General features: G+C 45.9%; 2 protein-coding genes across 10 annotated transcripts in view; one reads left to right on the plus strand and one right to left on the minus strand.

The window, feature by feature from the left end:
- LOC125631863 (uncharacterized) overlaps nt 1–20,654 on the plus strand; it is a 59,615-nt gene that overhangs the window by 21,160 nt on the left and 17,801 nt on the right. The window lies entirely within an intron of this gene.
- Nucleotides 8,331–20,654, minus strand: part of ILDR2 (immunoglobulin like domain containing receptor 2) — a 48,754-nt gene continuing 36,430 nt past the window's right edge. For 4 of the 9 annotated variants that reach the window (XM_048869503.2, XM_048869467.2, XM_075117983.1 and 1 more), the window contains 4 exons: nt 14,132–14,248; nt 11,694–11,901; nt 10,232–10,954; nt 8,331–9,234 (listed from right to left, as the gene is read on the minus strand). In XM_048869503.2, coding sequence (XP_048725460.1) covers nt 10,246–10,954; nt 11,694–11,901; nt 14,132–14,248 — 1,034 coding nt within the window. In that variant the 3' untranslated portion in view covers nt 8,331–9,234; nt 10,232–10,245. The remainder of the gene's footprint in view (nt 9,235–10,231; nt 10,955–11,693; nt 11,902–14,131; nt 14,249–20,654) is intronic. The other 5 variants (XM_048869526.2, XM_048869493.2, XM_048869515.2 and 2 more) reach the window with 3 other exon arrangements.

Below are 20,654 nucleotides of genomic sequence, written 5' to 3' on the forward strand. Positions count from 1 at the left end.
AACACAGCAATTCCCTCTGATGAAAGATTAACACAAGTAAGTGAGTTAAAACTACAATTTATTAGATTCAAGCACACACAGACATAAGCAATAGGTTTAGAACATCCCAAATAATTACCTAGAATCTGAGATGGCATTGAGTAATTTACAGCAGGTCCATGATGGTTGGTCGCCTCCCGGCCAGGGAGTATAATGTCAGGAAAACGATTCTCAGGATAGCTTCAGAGAACTGTTCCAAAGTGCACTCTATTACCTAGTCTTTTGTAACTAATTTTTATGAAACACATAGCTCAGTAGTGACCCCTACTGAGTCATCACTTCTCCTAACTTCAATAAACTACTGACCAACAAACATTCCTAACAATCTTAGCCATAATAAGCTTCTATATCAAAGGCACCCAAAACTCAAGGTTTCAATCCACCTATTTTCTTTCAGTCTCAATTTGTTGATGCTTTTTCTCCCCTCCTCCTATTCTGATTAGCAGAAACAGCAGGCATGCAGCTAGCATTTTACTTTGCCTCCAAAAGCCCTGCTTGTTCAAATGAACCCTTAACTCTGTGGTGTTCTGTTTTATTACTTCATGGTGGCTGAATACACATAATATGGTTGTAATTAGCTTAATCAAATTCTGGGGTCCACACACCTCTCAAATCTGGAGCAACAGGGTGGCTACTGTAATTTCCACAGTCACTCTCCCCACCCCCACCCCCCGGCTCTCTAAATTATGCCAGGGGCCTCTCTGACCCCATGGAGCAATCCAGAATTGGGAGGATTCAAAAGTGTCTTAAAATCATTTTAGCCCCCAGCCTCCTCCTGAGCTATGAGTTCTGTGCTGCACCTCTTAGAGGCACAGAGCAGAATTTCACCCATGAAATCTTGGAGGAGAAAAAGAAATATTCATCCAGGTGGTTGTTTCTCAGGAAGATAATCTTCATGTTATGTGTTTAGTTTTCCCCTTCATGAATTTTCAGCATAACATATGTAGGGAAAATACAGTTTATTGGTAGATTTAAAAATAATATAACAAAATTGATAATATTTGATTTTAATATATCAATGGTCACCACTTGTCAGATGGTTTGATTTTGATAGCCCAGAAGCTATGCCAGAGGTGGGCAAACTACGGCCCATGGGCCACATCCGGCCCGTGGTACCCTCCTGCCTGGCCCCTGAACTCCTGGCCTGGGAGGCTAGGCCCTTCCTCCGCAGCCTCAGCTCACTGCGCCACCAGCGCAATGCTCTGGGCAGCGGGACTGCGAGTTCTTGCCAGGCAGCACACCTGCAGAGCCACAGCCTGACCCAGTGCTCTGTGCTGTGCGGTGGCGTGGCTGGCTCCAGCCAGGCGGCACGTCTGCCTGTCCTGGTGCTCTGGGTGGCACGGCTGTAGCTCCGCCAGCCACCGGTGTGCCAGGTAGCACAGTAAGGGGGTGGAGGGTTTGGATAGCGGGCAGGGGAGTTCAGGGTGGTGGTCACGCCTGGCTGTTTGGGGAGGCACAGCCTCCCTTAACTGGCCCTCCATACAATTTCCGAAACCCTATATGGCCCTCAGGCCAAAAAGTTTGCCCACCCCTGAGCTATGCTGTGTCTCCTCGGAGAAAAAGGTTTTCAGAGTTCAAAGGGGTGCTAGAAAAATAATCGCCACTGAGTTTGACACACAAAAAATTAATTTTTCTGGGACCAACTGGAACTGCAGGAGCAAGCTAGAAAGGGAGAATTCCAGCTGCAGGGAAACTTCACCCACCAAAACTCTTCAGCAGAATATCAAATATAAGCATTACACCATTCGTACAAACTTTCATTGTCTGGTCACATACCCAGTGGGGAAAGCATATGTGTGTTTGCATGTAACTCCCCAAAACCTTAGTGACCAAAGGGCTTTTGCTCAAAGTTCTTGAAAAATGTCCCCCCACAAGGGATGACCTGTTAAAGTCCAGCTCCCCATTGCAGTGACTGTAAACTTTTTGTGCTCCTGCCATCCCTCTATCTTTCTGTCTGTGACTTAGCAACCTGCTGATATCACCAGCTTCCCCCAGAAAGATCTTGAAACCCATTTTACTATTTCTTTTAGTAACAGGCTGGGTTAAATTTTGTTGTGGTGCTGGGTTTGACTTACTACTGATCAAGGGCTTGATCCTGTGAGCTACTGAGAGTACCCCAGACTCCCACTGACAAAAGTAAAATTTTGAGCCTGGAAGGCCAAATGGATGGGACAAAGTGCCAAACACTTTCAGCCTAATACTGAGTGACATCAGCACCATTTGAAATCAGTGGGAATTGAGGGTGCTCAGCTCTAGCATGATTGGGCCCTTATTAGGGAAGATATTTGAAGAGGAGTAGAAAATAATAAAAGGAAGGGTCATGCTACCCTCTCCATTGACTCAAGTAGTCCAGGACAAGCACCAGTGGGCTAGTTCTTAAGTTCTAATACACCTCCATTAACGAAAGAACCCCAGCCCATTGTGATGCCTGGGAAACTCATAAAACTGATGCAGCTTTTGAAAATGGAACAACTCAGCTCAACCTTGCTATTATCTGTCCTACAAGTTCAAGCAATAGGAAATTCCACTAGTTTAAGCGTAACTGACTGTCAGTCTTGTGATGGTGCCCTTGTCCAGCGTGGGGCAGAAGCTGTATTTCTTCAGTTGCTTTAGGGTTGGGGGTCAAGGTTTTCTCAAATCTATAATATATTGGTTGGAAAAGGAAAGTAAAATGTAAGCAAAATAGACCTCTACAAAGCACCACCCCAGGGCTATGTGTGAACATTAAACTGAGGCTGTGGACATATCCCATGCCAGCAGGTGTCCCCAGAGGCATTTGGCTGATTCATAGCCAGAACTCCTTGGGTCATTGGGGAAGCTACAGGCCAGATTGGGAGCTCTGATACCTTTTAAAAGGATGCCTCATGCACCATGGTTCCGCTGACTGGTACAGAAGGGGGAGTGGAGCCGTGGCACTGGATTATCTGGCCCTTGCACTAAGGGCCATGATTGGCCTCCACAGAGATTTACAAGGTTCAGGAGGTTTATTTTAAAATGTCACTCCCTCTCCCTCAGTTACAGTGCTAGCATAGGGCCTGCCACAATCCGCTCCTCCATCTTTCAGGAGACACTTGCAATTGTTTCCCAAAGTTTGTAGATATTCAAACGCTTGATCTGTTAATTTTCAATTTCAGTTGTCTGGGAGGTTACTCATAAATCATCCCTGGACAGGCTTACAATGTATCGCAGAGAAATGCTGAAGATCACTGAGAAGTCATTTTCATCACTAGCTAAAGTATATTTTCTCATTCCATTGCATCAGTCTCTCTCAGCAGTGCAGACCACATCTCTGTCAGCATGAGTGGATTGACCTCCTACAGTTGATCCAGCCACTGCTCTAAAAGTTGATACAGTTTAAAAGTATTCTTTTATTGTGTCTCTTGTCATAGCTCGTCAACATAGTGATGCTTCTGTAGAGGGGCCTCTCAGCTTAATTGGGAGTGTTCCAGTCAGGAAGACCCTGAGTAGTGCAAGCCAGCCTTGGAGACTACAGGTCAGCCTTGGAAACTACACTTCCATAGGGAAGAGAGAGAGACTGCCGTTTCCAGGGGATACAGGGGGAACATGCCCTGGGCTGTATCTTGCTGAGGAGTTGGGATACTGGTCAGGGGAGCTGAGATTGCTTTGTGGAGCTCTGTCCAAACCAGGAGCTGCTTTGTGAAAACCAGAAGCTGCTGGCTCTTTGATCAAGCAGGGAGGCTCATGGAGGCAACTGCTGGGCTTCACAGCAACAGTCCAGTGCCCAAAACTGACTGAGGTTGGCCTTCAGTGAAGGCAGTATGAGTAACCCTTTGCTGTTTGGGAAAGTGCTTGCAGGGGAAGGGGGATAGCAAAGAGGCTTTAAGGGGTTTCCCTGAGTCTGAGAAGATATGGTGCTCGTATTGTCTAACCAGGATCTGGGGTTACTGACCTCTGGCTATAACAACTCCCATCTTCAGAGGTGTCGTGCAGCTTGAAATGATCCCAAGTTAGAATTGCTCTCCCCATGTTGCCGAGGCTGGACTGCTTTACTGGACGAACAGCATGCTGTCCTCAGCTTCGACAGCAAGTACGCCCACACAAGCGTCTAGAACTCTGAAATTCAGAGGAGTGCACACTCAGGGGGTGGGGAAATGGTGGCAGTGTAAATGTAAATTGGTGAAGTTTCATTTACTGCGGTAAACTGCACTTAACTAATTTATTGAAGTGCCCCCTCTGATTTAAAGTGGTTGTGGCATTTTCATTTTCAGTCTGTTATATCATGTGTTTCTAAATTGTTGAGTAAAGGTTTGTTAACTCTAATCTAAGTGCATATTGGATGTATATTATTTATAATTGGTACTTTTGAGTTAGATCCTTTGCATAGATTAGCTCAGGATTACTTCTGGAAGCTCCCAAGGCACACCCTTGAGTGTGTACAGGGCCCAGCCAGGTGGAGGCACTGCCAAGATTAATTTCCTTTACAAGTAAAATTACTGCAGCAAAGGGGTGGATAGAGGATTCCCACCTGTCCAATATCACCACTGCGATACTCAGGATCTCCTTTACTATTGACATCATCAGGCACCTGCGCACACAGGTGAGCATTGCCTGCTCCCAAATAATCTAGAAAGGAAGGGGCGGGGTACATTTCATGTTGTGATTATAAAATATGTGTCTTTTATGTGACTCAGATATTGACATCCTGAAGGGAAAGGATCTTAATTTTATGCTAGCTATAAAACTGATCAATAGAGAATTTAGAATTTTAGATCCTTGTCACTCCCAGATTAAGTGGAATACTTAGGTTGGTTTATTTTATAGTGCTGGTCACTCTACAGATGTTCTGACAGATTAAGTGGATAAATGCTTGTCATTTTTCCTCATCTGAAACAATGACAAGTGAATCTTCCCAGACCATGGGCTAGAATAGCACTGGTGGTGCTGCTTTTCAAAGTTAATGGGACAATGGATTCTTGTAGCTATAGAAACCACAGTTCCCGTTCTTCTCCCCCCCCCCCCCCTATTTTATGAACTGGTCCATTTGGAGCTGATGCAGAGATCCCCCTCCCTATTGGAGAAATAATCCAGTCTACAGCTTGTCCCAGTCACTAGGTGTACAGAACTTCATTTGCATACAGAGAATATTAAGCAGCTGGGCAGGGGGGCGAGGAGGAGTGAATTATTGAGGAACTGGGAGATTCTAGAGTAAGAGTGGAACAGCAGGGACTGTGCAGTGTCCTGATGTGGCTTTGGGAAGCGTGGTCCTTTTCTGAGACTGGAAAGTGACGTGTGGCACCCAGGGGAAAATGTGCTTGGCCTCTAGTCCTGGTGCATTTCCAGGTAAAATTATCCTGATCAGAAACATCAACACTTTTTTTTTTTTTTTTACTTGCAACTCTTTCCCAGTCATTAAAGTTTGAGTGTAATGTAAGACATATGGAGGGTCAGACAGAGAAGATCATAGAATCATAGAATATCAGGGTTGGAAGGGACCCCTGAAGGTCATCTAGTCCAACCCCCTGCTCAAAGCAGGACCAATTCCCAGTTAAATCATCCCAGCCAGGGCTTTGTCAAGCCTGACCTTAAAAACCTCTAAGGAAGGAGATTCTACCACCTCCCTAGGTAACGCATTCCAGTGTTTCACCACCCTCCTAGTGAAAAAGTTTTTCCTAATATCCAATCTAAACCTAAATCTAAAGATATAAGTGTGTTACCAGGATATCCTAAATCTAAGAGAAATAGTCTACAAATCTGCATTTATCCCATTCACAACCGTGACTTCATCCTCATTAACTAAATGGCAACCTTATACAGCCAGTATTCAAATGTCCTCAAGCATCAGCCTCCAATGAGTAACAGTGAATCGCATACACGGTGAGAGGTGTGTTATTTTTAATATCTAGGTTAGATTCCTGAGGGTTTGATCAAATGAACCAGTGACTGATTGAAGGAGGAGGCACAACTCTGTTACAATTTCCAGAATGCTTTGGGAAATAGATTTCCAAGACAACTTTAAATCCCTCTCTTTCCTCCCTCATGCTATGGTACTGGCTGACAGAGCTCTTTCAGATCTCCACATATAATGGTCTCTGGGGTTGCTGGATGCCAGGTAGAAAGGACACAATGGGATGAGTTCCGTCAACCTCCCTAGCTCTTCTTGGGGAGGCTCCGGTGCTAGGACTTTCCAGGATCACACACTAATGAGGAGCAGAGTATGAATTACTTTAAATGTATTCTCTCTGGCTAACAATAACACAGAACAAAGCCAGAAGGACGGTGTGTGCTCACAGGGTGATCTCGCTTGGATTTACAAAGATACACTCACTAGAGTAAAAAGAAAAGGAGTATTTGCGGCACCTTAGAGACTAACCAATTTATCTGAGCATAAGCTTACGTGAGCTACAGCTCACTTCATCGGATGCATACTGTGGAAACTGCAGAAGACATTATATACACAGACACCATGAAACAATACCTCCTCCCACCCCACTCTCCTGCTGGTAATAGCTTATCTAAAGTGATCACTCTCCTTACAATGTGTATGATAATCAAGTTGGGCCAACTGTTGCAACAGTTTCCACAGTATGCATCCGATGAAGAGAGCTTTAGCTCACGAAAGCTTATGCTCAAATAAATTGGTTAGTCTCTAAGGTGCCACAAGTACTCCTTTTCTTTTTGCGAATACAGACTAACACGGCTGTTACTCTGAAACTCACTAGAGTGGAGAGGGAGAATGGGAATGGATTCTTCCTCTAACACAGGGGTTCTCAACATTTTTCTTTCTGAGCCCCCCCAACATGCCTTAAAGACTCCACAGTCTGCCTGTGCCACAACTCTTTCTGCATATCCAGTAGATTAAAAGCCAGGCCAGCATTAGGGGGTAGCATGCAGGGCAACTGCCCGGGGCTCCACGCCACAGGGGGCCCTGCGAAGCTAAGTTGTTCAGGCTTCAGCTTCAGCCCAGGGCGGTAGAGCTTGGGCTTCAGCCCTGGGCCCCAGGTAGTCTAACGCTGGCCCTGCTCTCTGGTTTATTTTGGTGGCCCCCCTGAAACCTGCTCGCGGCCCCCCAGAGGGTCCTGGACTCCTGCTTGAGAACCACTGCTCTAACACATGGCCCATAATCCCCATCTCCCACTGGGACTCAAAGTGACAACATCGGATCCTTGGGGATTGTCCCCCACCATTCTGGGTAAAATCTGAAGCAAAAATAGGATGCTGAGTAATTATATGGCAAGGAAAGTGCCAAGTTCAATACAAATCCAAAGAGAAGTTTGTAACAGTCATGGAGCACTACAGCTATGTTAATAAATAGGGACAGAGAAATCACACTGCTTCAAGGTCCAATCCTGCACCAGTGCCCAAAATAGCATTGCTCGAGCACTTAGCAAAAGATTTAAGACCAGATATTTTACTAACTTTCGGAATAGAAAGAAAGGCTGTATGTCACAGGGGAATACTGGCCATCCCACTGATATCCCCCCCCCCCCCCCCCACTGTTCCTCAGACGTTCTTGTCAACTGCTGGAAATGGCCAACCTTGATTATCACTACAAAAGGTTCCCCCCCACCCCCGCTCTCCTGCTGGTAATATCTCACCTTACCTGATCACTCTCCTTACAGTGTGTATGGTAACACCCACTGTTTCATGTTCTCTGTGCATATAAATCTCCCCACTGTATTTTCCACTGAATGCATCCGATGAAGTGAGCTGTAGCCCATGAAAGTTTATGCTCAAATAAATTTGTTAGTCTCTAAGGTGCCACAAGTCCTCCTGTTCTTCTTCCCACTGATATAAGGTTCCCATTAATTTCTAGCCCTGGCAGGTGGAAGTTAAAACCATGTTCTGATCAGCATTTCCCACCTTTTTCCCCCTCCACATGAATTCCAACATGATTTTAGCAGCTAGAAATTAAATTAGAGTGAGAAATGACTGTATTATACTCTTTGAAAGCAGAAATGTCATGCTTCCAGATGGTGTGAAGCACGCATTTCTAAATTCAGCTGTTCCTGAGACATCAGCCACTAAAATCATGTCAAGATGGAAGTGGGCGACCTGGAAGTAACTGGAATGAGGTGATTTTTAAGCGTGTGTTTTGGCCAAGATATTATTTTTTTCCGTTTCTGTTGTTTCTCTTTTGGCTGTCTTGGATTGGTAACCAGAAAGGAATAATGCTGATCCTTGCAGAAGGAAGAGCCATGGCTTCTCTCTCACACCATGATTTTCTCCTTCTTGTTTCTTTAAAAAAAAAGCCCACTGTCCAGAGCAGTGTGATGACACCACAAGCAGAACAGTGACAAGGTCGAGCTGTGTTTGTCATATGATCGAACAGATTACCCTTCTGAAGCTTTATATTGTCATATCTCAGCCTCAAGGAAATGCACACATATCAAGACAAACAACAGCGAGAAGAACCATGTTATGTTCTCATTACAATAAAATCTACTTAGATCCACTTTTAAAACAGTACATAAAATCTCACTTGCAGTTCCCATCACTGAATGAACAGGACTAAAAATATCAAACCAACCAACCCACGCTTGTTTCTCTCCCTGCTCAGCCCTTAGCATAGTGCCACGCTCAGCGGTATTTTGTTAGAGATTTTCTTTCAGAACTTTCAGGGGACGGGGACCTTGCCATCTTGAGGAAACTTGCAGTTCTTCGAATGAGGCCTCCTCCCAGCATGGAAGAGATGGGACATGGAGACATCTCGGTGTGATGTGTGTGAGAGGCAGTCCCCACCTCCTAAGGCTCTGAGTGCAAGAGGCATGAAGACAACTTCCTTCCAAGTCTAGGACATGGGAAACAGTGAGAGCAAGCAGTATGGAGAAAGGCCTCTCCTAATGTGGGATGAGGCATTCTGGGGTGAGAGGCTAGAAGCCAGCCCCTCTTTGAGTTTGAGACCCTTGGGACATGGAATATGGCGACAGCTGCCTTGAATGTGGAACAGAGTTCCAAAGAGAGCCCTATCATTGATTTTCCTGGAGGACTCTCCCACAGCAAGTGGGATGAGAGCTATTGGTTGGAGTCTGCCTCTACAGATGGCCTCCACTCCCATGGTGAAACAGACAGTTGAAAGAGAATATCCATAGCTGGTGGCTGCAAAGGTTCACTGGGACCTGTTTGCTTAGGGCTCTGTATGTCAGCCTCACGGCCACCTCATGGTACCCCGCCCATCAACACGACTCTTCCGTGACAACATCAAACCACAAGGGACATCCTGGTTGGGAAATCATTCTGAGGAAGAGAGAAGAAGAAATGTAAACATAAAATCACATGTGAAATCAGGAGAAACAGACAGCTTGGGCGGGTGGGCCTGCACAACAGAATGAATGGCATTAGCTTCACCAGAGTGTGCTGAATGCACCTGCTGCCAAGGGGGCAGCCTGCATCTCCACATTAAGCTGCAGTGCCCCCCATTCTCTCACACACATTAACTAAGCTCAGAGGGAGGGTATTGATCACACTACCCAAGTTGAGGGATGTATCCCACTAAGTGGACATGAGGGGACATTCAACACCCTGACCTACCAAGGCCTTTGAACAGATTCAGGGACCCCACAAACCAGACTGAAGCAGGAATTTGCTCCTCCCCACTAACCAGTCTGAGGAGGGGCGCACTGGGCACATGCATGCACTCACAGATGCAGAGCAGTTCATCTCCACATAGACACACCTTTCCAAAACCATTCCTCTTAGGGCTGTTACACAAGCATTCACCACTAAATGCATCCCAGCCCACAAAATGCATACCCCACCCCACATCTAGCATGGTTGCCATGGATATGGCCCGCAATTCCTCTATGCCCTAGATGTCTCACCCCTACCATGTTCCCCCGACCCTGATAACCTCCCCTCCCCATCGCTCCATCCTGATCCTCCTATGCCCCTAACCTTCCCTCCTCATCTACTCCACCTGATCCGCCTAGGCCCAAATATAACCTCCCCTCCACAGTCACTCCACTCTGACTGCTGTATTCCAGATAACCTCCCCTCCCTGCCTCACCCACTCCAGGATGATTGGCTCAATGCAAAGATCACAACCCCTGTCTCTCCCCATCACGAACACCTAAAATTCACCATAGCTGCCTCACCCTCAGGATCTCCTAAATCTACATGTACCACTTCTGGCAAGGCCCCTCACACTCCACCCCTTGCCTGGGGATCCTTCACCAAGACCCTAAACTCCATCTCTTGCCTGGTGATCCCCCAGACCCTAGATAGCATCCCCTGCCTGGTGTTCCCCGCTCATCCCATTTGGATCAGGAGTGCCAGACACGGCCTCACTGTTTTCTTGGGCTCCTTTTTCCTTTTCTTCTCCGAGGCGTTGAGGTAAGCCTGCTCCCTGGTCCTGTACGAAGGGCCGCGGCTCAGCTCCCTCTCGCTGTATGGAGGCAGGGTGTCTTCTCCTTCCTCTGGCTTTGGCGGCTGCTGCTGCTGCTGCCCTGCTTTGTAGGTGGACGGCGGTGACCAGGCATAATACGTTCCCCCTCGCTGGCTGGGCTGCGAGCTCAGCTTCGAGGGCGTCTCACTGCGTTCGCCACTCTCCTCATAGCTCCGGGATTTCCTCTCTAGGACGCTGCTGAGGTAGGAGTGGTCATACTTCTGACTCCCTCCAGGCGTCCGGCTCACCAGCCTGGGCAGGTGCTTCTCATCGTGGGCCCGTCTCCTGGGCGGGCTGTATGACCAGCCCCTATCCGAGTCTGTCAGTGGCTCGCGGTTCCCCCTGCGCTTGCCATAGTACTCCTCCGAGGAGCTGTCCTGGTGCTGCACCACCCCGCCGCGCCCCCCTCGCGACTCCGACCTCTCGAAATGCCGGGGCTCCTGGCCGCCATCTGTCCGGCGGGTGCGCTGGCTGTAGGACTCTGCGAAGGCCGCCAGCTCGTCCATGGAGACGGCCGGCACACCCACAGAGAAGTTCTTCCTCGACAGCATTTCTGATTTCGATCTCTGCTGGCTGCAGGACAGAGGAGGGCAGAATTGTGAGATACAGTGTGTGCCTCCCATTGAAGCTGGGAGGAGGAAGCAAGGGCTACTCCCAAGCACTGAAAACTGTTGGCACACATATGGCCTGATGGGGAAACCAAGAAGCAGCCTGCCATATTGCTGTCACCAGCAAGCTTTGAGTGAACAATGTGCATTGTACCAACAGACCCTCTGGGGAGGGGAATCCCTGCTATTGCCTTTAAGGGACTGAGCTCCACTTCCTACAGGCTGCTCTACCAGAGACTCTAGGGTGAGAGTCCCAGGGGATGAAGGTGTGTATTAGTGTGCGCTAAGGAGTGGAGTGCCATTCCCTTGGGCCAGCACTGCAGACCGCATTGCACAGAGAGACTGGAGTGTGGTTCCTGCTAGAGTGCACTGTATCTCTTAATGCATCAGAGAGACTGGGGTGCACACAGGGGAGGGGTTTGGGTTTCTTGGCCTTATAAATGACTACCAAATATTTCACACTATCAGACATGGAATGGGAGAGGGGTCTGGCTTTGCCTGAGTGGATGGGCTAGGGAGAGCTCTGAGAATCAGATCAATTCTATTTTTGTCCAAGGCAGGCCCCGTTTCCACCTTCCCCCATTCTGTATCCCCTCTGCTCTGTCAGCTGGGAACAGATCATCAGGGAAGTGAGGACGGCTGTGACCTTTCTTCCTTCACTATTCCCTGGCCAGGTACAGCTGTGTCCTGAGCACTGCACTCACCTATGCCTAAAGCTGTCCCTCTCCTCCCTGTAATCAGAAATCGCCTGTGTCCTTGATGCACCACCTCCGCTAATCACCCCTGCCCAGTACTCCGCATCGCCATCCAGGTCCCCCACAGGAGGCAGGGGTTTCCTTCGCACCTGCCGGTAAGGCTGACGGAAGTTTGAGTCCTCGTGCAGGGAGCTGAGTTCAGAGATGGTGTTGTTATCTGCCAGGACACGGGAGAGAAACAGACACTGCAGAGGAGATGTGTGTTGAGAAGGGACAGTGAGACCATGGTGGGACTAGTTCTGATACATTCAGACAGAAGCCAAGCCCCCCTCCATTAAAAATAATCAGAAACAGAATCCAGACCCATTCTCAGAATGCTGGCCTGGGTTCCTCCCACCCCGGGACTCCCTGTGAATTTTAGATCTCAATTCACAACACATTTGGAGAATGCTTCTGGTCCAATTTCAGCCTTATCTGGGTGTTCTGTTTTGTATACATAGGCACATATGCACCTCCCCTGGTGTCAAAGTGGCTGGCCGTGAGTTTGGCCTGACTAGCCAAGCTAAAACAAGATCAACCCCCACAAAAAACGATCTGCACGCTCCCTGCCATCTCTCGTCTGTTGAATCGCTGTCAGTCACTACCTTGTCAAGCACAATGACATCTGGATTCCAGACGTTCCAATCTGGAGAGAGTCTTTTTATAGTAGGTCTGGTGGGTGTAAATGGCAATGCGCTCCATGATGACTGTTTTAGAACTACATGTAATTTGTTAGTTTCTCCTAATCAGTACAGAGCTATGATTAATGCCATTCCCTAAACCTTTATCGTCATTGATTGAGGGAGCTCATGCATCTGTGACTGCCAGGATCTAAAGGCATCTCTATACAGACACCTACTCGGTGGACCTATTGGATGCACAGGCTAATGATAACGGGCACAAGTTTTTTTGGAAAATGATCTGTATCCACCACATATGAATGTCAAGACCCCTCACTGGGTTGGATGAGTCAGTCACTAGGCTACCTCAGGCATTTGATCTCTCTTGTCTTCTTTACCAGCAACGTTTTTAGGTCTGTTTGTTTGTTTATTTTTAAGTGTGCTGGCAGAAGGCATCAGCAGCCAAGCCTGTGAACCCTGGCTTGGTGGGTAGAGCCCAGCAAAACAATGAAAGACCCGGCCCTTCAGATGAGGGAGGGGCCAGATAATCCACAGATTATGAGGTACAAGGAATGAAAAAACAGGGATGGGTGTGCAGGTTTTAGGGTCAAAATGAGGAATCCTCATGGGGCCATGGAGAAGAGAACCCTGCATAGCCCTTACCACTTCAAGAAGGAGTCCTAGAAGTCAGTGGAGGCCACTCAGAGGAACTCTGCCTTGATGTTTGCCAGCCCCACAGACTGATATCCTCTGTACATGGAACAGGTACAGTACACAGAGCAGCACTGCAAGCTCTTCCCCCATTCACACACACTGCTCCACCCATGTGCCTCAACCCCCTGACCTGGACAGATCATCACTAGACACCTGATTCTGCCATCCTTAATCATAGGCTAAGGATCAAGTTTAAAAAGATGAAGTTTTAAAGTTTGGAAATGTAGAGTTAAAGGTACACAAATAATCTTAATTCATCAGCCTCTGTCCTCTACCTATCCACAACTAGCCTCTTCACCCCCAGTCAGTATACTGCCATGCCATGATACCTCTCCCACACTGCCTGTGTGAACTCTGTCCCGCACCCACTAGACGTAAACACCTCTGTAAATACTACAATGGGCCTCTGACCCATCCCCTATTTCCCAGTGTCACAAACCTTCCTCCTCTGTAACTGCTCACACACTGACAGCTAGAATCCCTGACATCTCTTCTCCTGGTAAATGAAAGAAACAACCGTATTGCTTCAGATCTACCATTTCACTGAGGTGGCCAGTACAAACTACCTCTCCGTCCCCCAAAGCATATTGAGGCTGTTATACTAATAACATAACATATACCTTAAGAGACTTATTGCAGACCCACATTTCCTCCTAAAAGTATACACACACCACACTGTCTCATACACCCACAGTTACACCATAGTTATATGACAGAGAAGGCAGGAATGTGGGCCTAGATTTTCAAACATGGGTGTCAAAACTTAGGGTCCTAATTCCTTATTTACATTCCTACATAAACAGCTGATTTTTAAAAGTGTTGAACATCCAACGGCTCCTACTGACGTTGAAAATCATGCCACATATTTTGGTGCCTATTTATGTTCTAAGCCTAACTCTAGGCATCATACATTCTTGAAGAGCTAGGCCATAGGGTCTCAGTTCAATTTGTTTGTGGAACCATCACTATGAATTTCCAGACTATTAATCATAGAATCATAGGACTGGAAGGGACCTCAAGAGGTCATCTAGTTCAGGCCTCTCTGGGAAGGGTCAAACAATGTCTGTTTCTCACATCGCTCTCGCATCCTCCTGGCTGGGTCAAACTGTGCCAGTTCTTTCTCGACGTAGTACAACACCTTCATGGAGTCCCTCTCCTTGTCGGCCTGGATCCTGTACCCCTTTCGCACTGCTGGGAGAAGAAAACATTCAGAGGATGGCACTTTCAAACCAAGAAGTGGCTTTTGGTCTACACAACTTCTGTAGCTGGTTGAGCCCACATCCTCAGGCAGGTGGCCTACAACTCCCACAGCCTGTGGATTGGTCATTTTGTCATTGCTTCAGGTGAAATTCAAGAGCAACATGATATGAGGTTGAACAGCTACGTTGTTTATAAAGTTTGCGGCAATAGCAAAATGGGTTTGGAAGAGACCACTACATACAACAAAAATACACTGATGTAGTGTCATTGTGACAGGGTGAATCTACCCCACCCAGAGACTGGCAAAGAGTAAAGTAACACCCTTGTCAACTTCAGGAGAACACCCCCCATTTCAAACCCTCAGGAAAGGATTTGTCAGGGCAGCAATGGGGTGAGAGGGGGCATGGCAGAGTGGAGTCCTGCTATGCCTGGCCCTCTACTAGCACAGGGGCCAGTGGCATACACTCCTGAGCAGCACTATCTTGCACTGAAGCCAGGTGGCTGAGAATCAGGGAGCTGCAACTGGCCTGCTGCACTCTCCCGCTCCCCTACTCTACCTGAGCTCTGCTCGGAGGTGGTGAAGAGTATATTCCATGGGGTATCGGAAATTCCAGGGAATACAGAGGGAAGCCCATGAAGTGTCTTCAGATTTAAGACCTTTAAGTGCCTTAAAAGTAAACAATAAGATTCTGATGTTTACACTGAATGTACTGGTGAACCAATGGCAGAATCTTAAAAGAGATCCCATCTGTTCTGTTGGGTACCTACAAAACTGCAAGCTGCTGCATTCTGTACATACCGTATTTTATACAAAATGTAGGGCTCAGTCATAACTCACCTGCAAGGGGAGTGCTATGCCCCTTCGTGGCATATGGCATACTTCCCCACCTCTGTGTCTGGACAGCTCCAATCTTTTGCTTCCTCCCTGCTTTTTATATGTGCCTGGAGCCACAGGGACCGTAATTATGAGAGGCTCTTGCATAGGGTACATTGTGTGGAAGGCTCTTTGTGCATTTCCTCTCCCTACCCTATATGCCCACAAAAGGGCCTATGCCAGTGTAGCCCATACTTTGCAAACAGAGAATTACAGTACGCAGATCTTTGAAGAAACTAAAGCATTTACAAGAGATGGTTAAGCAAAGGTCCCAGTCTTGTGCTATTCTAGAACTGGTCTGGCTGCAAAATGTGAATAACAATCTGACACCCAAACTCACCCCACAAGGAGAAAGGGGCTCAGGGAAACAAGAAAACAAATCCGGCTGGGAACTCTTAAATCATCTAGAACTTGAAACCAACCAATCCATTTTGTTTGGATTTAATATGCTTGCTCATATTCATGCATGCACCAGACATTGCTTGCATACTTATCTGATACTGTGGTTTTCAATAACGTCGGCTGGTGTTTTGTTCTGGAAGAGTCTCTCAAAGATTTATTCCTGACACGGTAGTGACTAACATGTAGATTCCACATTACGTTGCATGATGTGCACTGCTTGGACTATAATGGCTTGTCTACACAGGACATTACTACGCAGCAAGCCAGGTTGTGAATCTACAGCGCACAAGCTTGCCATGCAGTAGCCTGCCAGATGGATACATGGCTACAGCACGTGAAAGTCCTGCAGTGCAGCTTAGCATACTGCTGCTTGAAAATTTTCACTGCACTGTAGCCGTGTCCACATGGCGAGTTACTATGTGGCAGGCTGGTGCACTGCAGATTTATACCCTGGCTTGCTGCATAGTAACTTGCCATGTAGACAAGTCCTGAGTCACCTTGTGTCCTAAAGTGCTGTGCAGTGCTGCTGTGCTCCACTCCAAAAATGGCTGCATTTCAGCTGTAGCTAAATCAATTCCTGTAATTAGTTTGAGAAGTACTTTGGTGTGAAAGTGCTTTATTGTATGTTACTGTACATTTGTAAGGTCAATAACCCTATTAAACTATGACCTTGTGTATGTGTACTTAGTAAAGACAATTAGATGCGTAAGACATAGTGTGGTGCTATTAGAATAGTGTCTGCAGTTTGTGTACCTTAAAAAAACACCCTTCAGTAGCTCAGCTGATGGAAGTCTAGAATTTTGTTCTGCCATTATGCGTTGTTATTGTTACAAATATGTGCATATAAGCCCTACAAATGTGCAGAACACACAGAGGTACTATTCCTACCCTACAAAGCTTACTACATTATATCTCTATAAGTGAATTTTGTGCCAGTGAAAGGTGCTGGATTGACAAATCTAGAAACTAAATTCTTCCACTGCACTGACAGAGCAAGCACAGCAGTGCGCACTTCCCCGCTCTGCCTTGCCAGTGTGCCTGAACTAGCCTGGACACTACCAACAAAAGTGCCAATTTATGGATATTTTTTCTGACATATCTACTCAGTAGTGCTGGAACTAGGGGTGCTGGGGATGCTGCTGCACCCCTGGCTTGCAGCAGTAATAACAAATACCAAATACATAGTTTCCATCATCAGCAACCCTACTATAAAAATAGTTCCAGCACCCCGGTATCTACTAGGAATTGGATTAACCCCCTGTGATGCTGGCAGGCCAGATGCCACCTCTTGCCCAGGCTACAGGCATTAGCTCAGAACTGACAACCTCGTAGCTGGAGACTGGACCAGGTCACCCGTATGTTAGTTTTGCTCAAAATAGGTATTAGTCTTATAGGAAGTTATTTAGTGTTTAGACTCTATGAAATGCTTATATGTTGCTGTGTGCATTAATCTCATTGATAATAGCTGTATCCCATAGGTGATATTTACATGTTTGCTCTGTAACTATAGAAGTGTTTGCTCTGAAACTGCAATCCCCCAGAGTCAGGAGAGAAACATTACCAAGTGTGAAATACTAGTTTGCCAGAGGGGGTGTTATCTCCTGCTCAACAGAAGGCCCGCAGACAACAGACAAATCATTGTGGGACATCAGAGGACAAAAGATTTTGTTGATTACCCTCCACCCCACCCATGAAGAGGAGACATGCACGTGGATCATCTTGAACTCTGCGGGAAGGGAATAAAAATCCCTGACAGGAAGAAACTGCATCTGTTGGCTGTTTGAACTCTGAAGGGCCAGAAATTCTAAACTTCAGCCAGAGATCCCCAGGGGTTGCCCCTTGGGTCTGCCCTGAAAGATACTTCAGGAAGGCCCAGATCACTACAACTCTTGTCACTCTTAGGATTTAGGTGGTAACTCATTGGTGTGTATATGTTTGCTTGCTTTAACCTGTAAAAAACTCTCTTATTCCTTTGTTCTAGTTAATAAACCTTTTGATAGTTTATTAGAGGATTGACTACAGGCATTGTCTTTGGTGTAGGATCTAGAGTACCAATTAATCTGATGTAAGTGACTGGTCTCATGGGACTGGAAGCAACCTGAATGTGGTGTGACTTTTGGTATAAGTGACCACTTATCACTAAGTCCAGTTTGTCTGGGTGGCAAGATAGACTGGAGAGTCTAAGGAGATTGATTGTGACTCCATGGTAAGACTGGTTTCAGAATAACAGCCGTGTTAGTCTGTATTCGCAAAAAGAAAAGGAGTACTTGTGGCACCTTAGAGACTAACTAATTTATTTGAGCATAAGCTTTCGTTGCATCCGATGAAGTGAGCTGTAGCTCACGAAAGCTTATGCTCAAATAAATTGGTTAGTCTCTAAGGTGCCACAAGTACTCCTTTTCTTCATGGTAAGACTGTTAGAGTGATCCAGTTCACATTTGTTACGAGTTTGGTGCACTTATAGAATTTGCCACCAGTTTGGGTTGTCTGCCCTCATGGAACCACTCACAGTTGTGAGCTGCTCCAGACAGCATGACACCCCCCACCTTGTCTTACACTGAACAACCATCAAGTGGGAATGACTTTGAGTCCATAACAACCTTTTTGAAATTTGAACCGGTGATTTATAGGCTCCATCTCACATTCCAGTCCCTTGAGCCATTATTCATTTTGAGGTTGTGCCAAATATCTATGTGGGTTACATCTATAGCTCCTGGAACTGATAGAAAATTAGTTAGGCTTAATACTTCATACTTGGCTTGCTATTGCTGCTGTATATCAGAAGGAAAACTAATTTCCTGGCTAATTCTGGAAACATCTAGAAACTAATATTGGCATTATGGCTGTTAAGACGATCGTGGGAAGTGCATGGAAAATATTTTCTATTACAGGTGAAGCCTAGTGTCTGTGGTTTGACTTATCAGATCTTATTACAACAATGCAAAATGCTCCCCTTACTGAACCTTTTTATTATGCCTCTGTATGGTCCCAAAATAATAGTAGTTCACACTCGCACTCTTCATCTGAAGATTGCCATGGCCTTTTTAACAGTGGAGTAAATATTTTTATTCCTGTTTTACAGATAGGGAAACTAAGGCACAGAGAAGTTAAGTAACTTGTCCAAGATCACATGCCAAATCAGTGGAAACAGAGCCCTTCCTAATCGTTAGACTGTACTCCATCCTCATGAACTGCTGATGTGTTCTTAGGTGTTAACTGTGTCCCATGGGGCATTGCTTTTTGAGCCTTCTAGAAGACCATGTCCACAGTGGCAGCAGAACCATGCTGGCTACAAGTTTAGACTGTGTTCATAAAGATCTTGCAGTGTTTCCCTCACCAGAATGGAGAAGGATTGCTTTTTCTGAGCACTGTGCTTGCAAATGAAATGACTGTCCATCTTCCCTCCCCCATCCCAAACACCTCACACACCATGAGGTCTGTAATATACCTCTTGGACAAAAAAATCCTTGACTTCATTGATCAGGAAAACCATGCTAGAGCCTCACTAGTAACAAGTGAGTTTAAAATGGACACATTGCCTTAAAAATTACAAATACCAACAGAACAGCTGAAAGTCTATTTATTGTTTACTTGCCTGTCAAGCCTTGAGTTTAGGGATCTGTTCTCCCTACTCAGAATGACAAACTGGGGATACTGACTTTGGTTCTATTCCTGGCTCTGTCACTGGCTCACTGTGTGATACTGGGTAAGTCACTTAGTCTCTCTAGGCCTCAGCTTTCTCATCTAGAAAACAGGGATAAACATATTAACTCACCTTGCAGGGATCTCATGATTAATGTTTTCTAAACATCTAAGCTGTTTGTGACAGGGACTGTCTTTTTGTCCTCAGTTTGTACAGCACCTAGCACACTGGAGTCCTGGACTACGACTGGGGCTATGGTAATATAAATAATAAAGCTTTTTAAGATCCTCAACTGTCTTTTTATTATTTTAAAAGTGAAAAGTCTATATAAACTGGAGTCTTGGCAAGTAAAGAGCCTTTCCATTCAGCTTTAAATTGTACCTGAGTCATAAATTTTAATTTACATTTGTATTGTGCTAATGAGCTGGGATCTCAAAAGCATATCTCTATTTCTTTTGAAGCACCTGGAACAAGGCCTGAAACCAGGTGCTCTGGCACAGTGACCGGCAGTGAAATTTCTGAAAGCACGCTATGCTCCCGAACTATTCAACAATCCCCTGATGTGCCCAAGCCCACAGCCTATGTCCAGTGCTTCGTTCTATGTGCAGTGACATTTTACAAAAAAATAATATTAAGCACTGGGCTGGAGTCCAACATGTTCTGAAGATGATTTTTTCATTGGATATGTTTCTGCTTCGGGTCAATGGCTGATTTATTTCCTATTTCTAAACACTCTGTTCCAGATCTTTCCTTTGATGATGAAAGTTTGTTCCACCAGCTCATTAGTTCACCCATTCTGATTTCAGTGGAAGAGCAAAGAAATATACAGATTGTTGAAGCTGAACATAAGAATGGGTCTGACCTATGGTCCATATCGTCCATTCCCAGCTTCTGTCAGTCAGAGATTTAGGGACACCCAGAGCATAGGGTTGTGTCCCTGACCATCTTGACTAATAGCCATCGATGGACCTATCCTCCATGAACCTATATAATTCTTTTTTGAACCCAGTTATACCTTTGACCTTCACAACATCCCCTGGCAACAAGTTCCACACATTGACTGTGCATTGCGTGAAGAAGCACTTCCTTATGTTTGTTTTAAACCTACTGCCTATTAATTTCATTGGGTGACTCCTAGTTCTTGTATTATGTGAAGGGGTCAATAGCACTTTCGTATTCACTTTCTCCACACCAGTCATGATTTTATACACTTCTTTCATATTCCCCCCTTGGTTGTCTCTTTTTTAAGCTGAACAGTCAGTCTTTTAAAACTCTCTTCGTATAGCAGCTGTTCCATACTCCTAAAAATTTGTGTTGCCCTTCTTTGCATCTTTTCCAGTTCCAATATATCTTTTTCAAAATGGGGTCGCCCGACCTGCATGCTGTATTCAGTGTGGCTGTATGATAGATTTATATAGTGGCATTATGATATTTTCTGTCTTATTATCTATCACTTTCCTAATAGTTCCTAACATCCT

This window comes from Caretta caretta, chromosome 1 (genome assembly GCF_965140235.1).
Source record: "Caretta caretta isolate rCarCar2 chromosome 1, rCarCar1.hap1, whole genome shotgun sequence".
Lineage (NCBI taxonomy): Eukaryota > Metazoa > Chordata > Testudines > Cheloniidae > Caretta > Caretta caretta.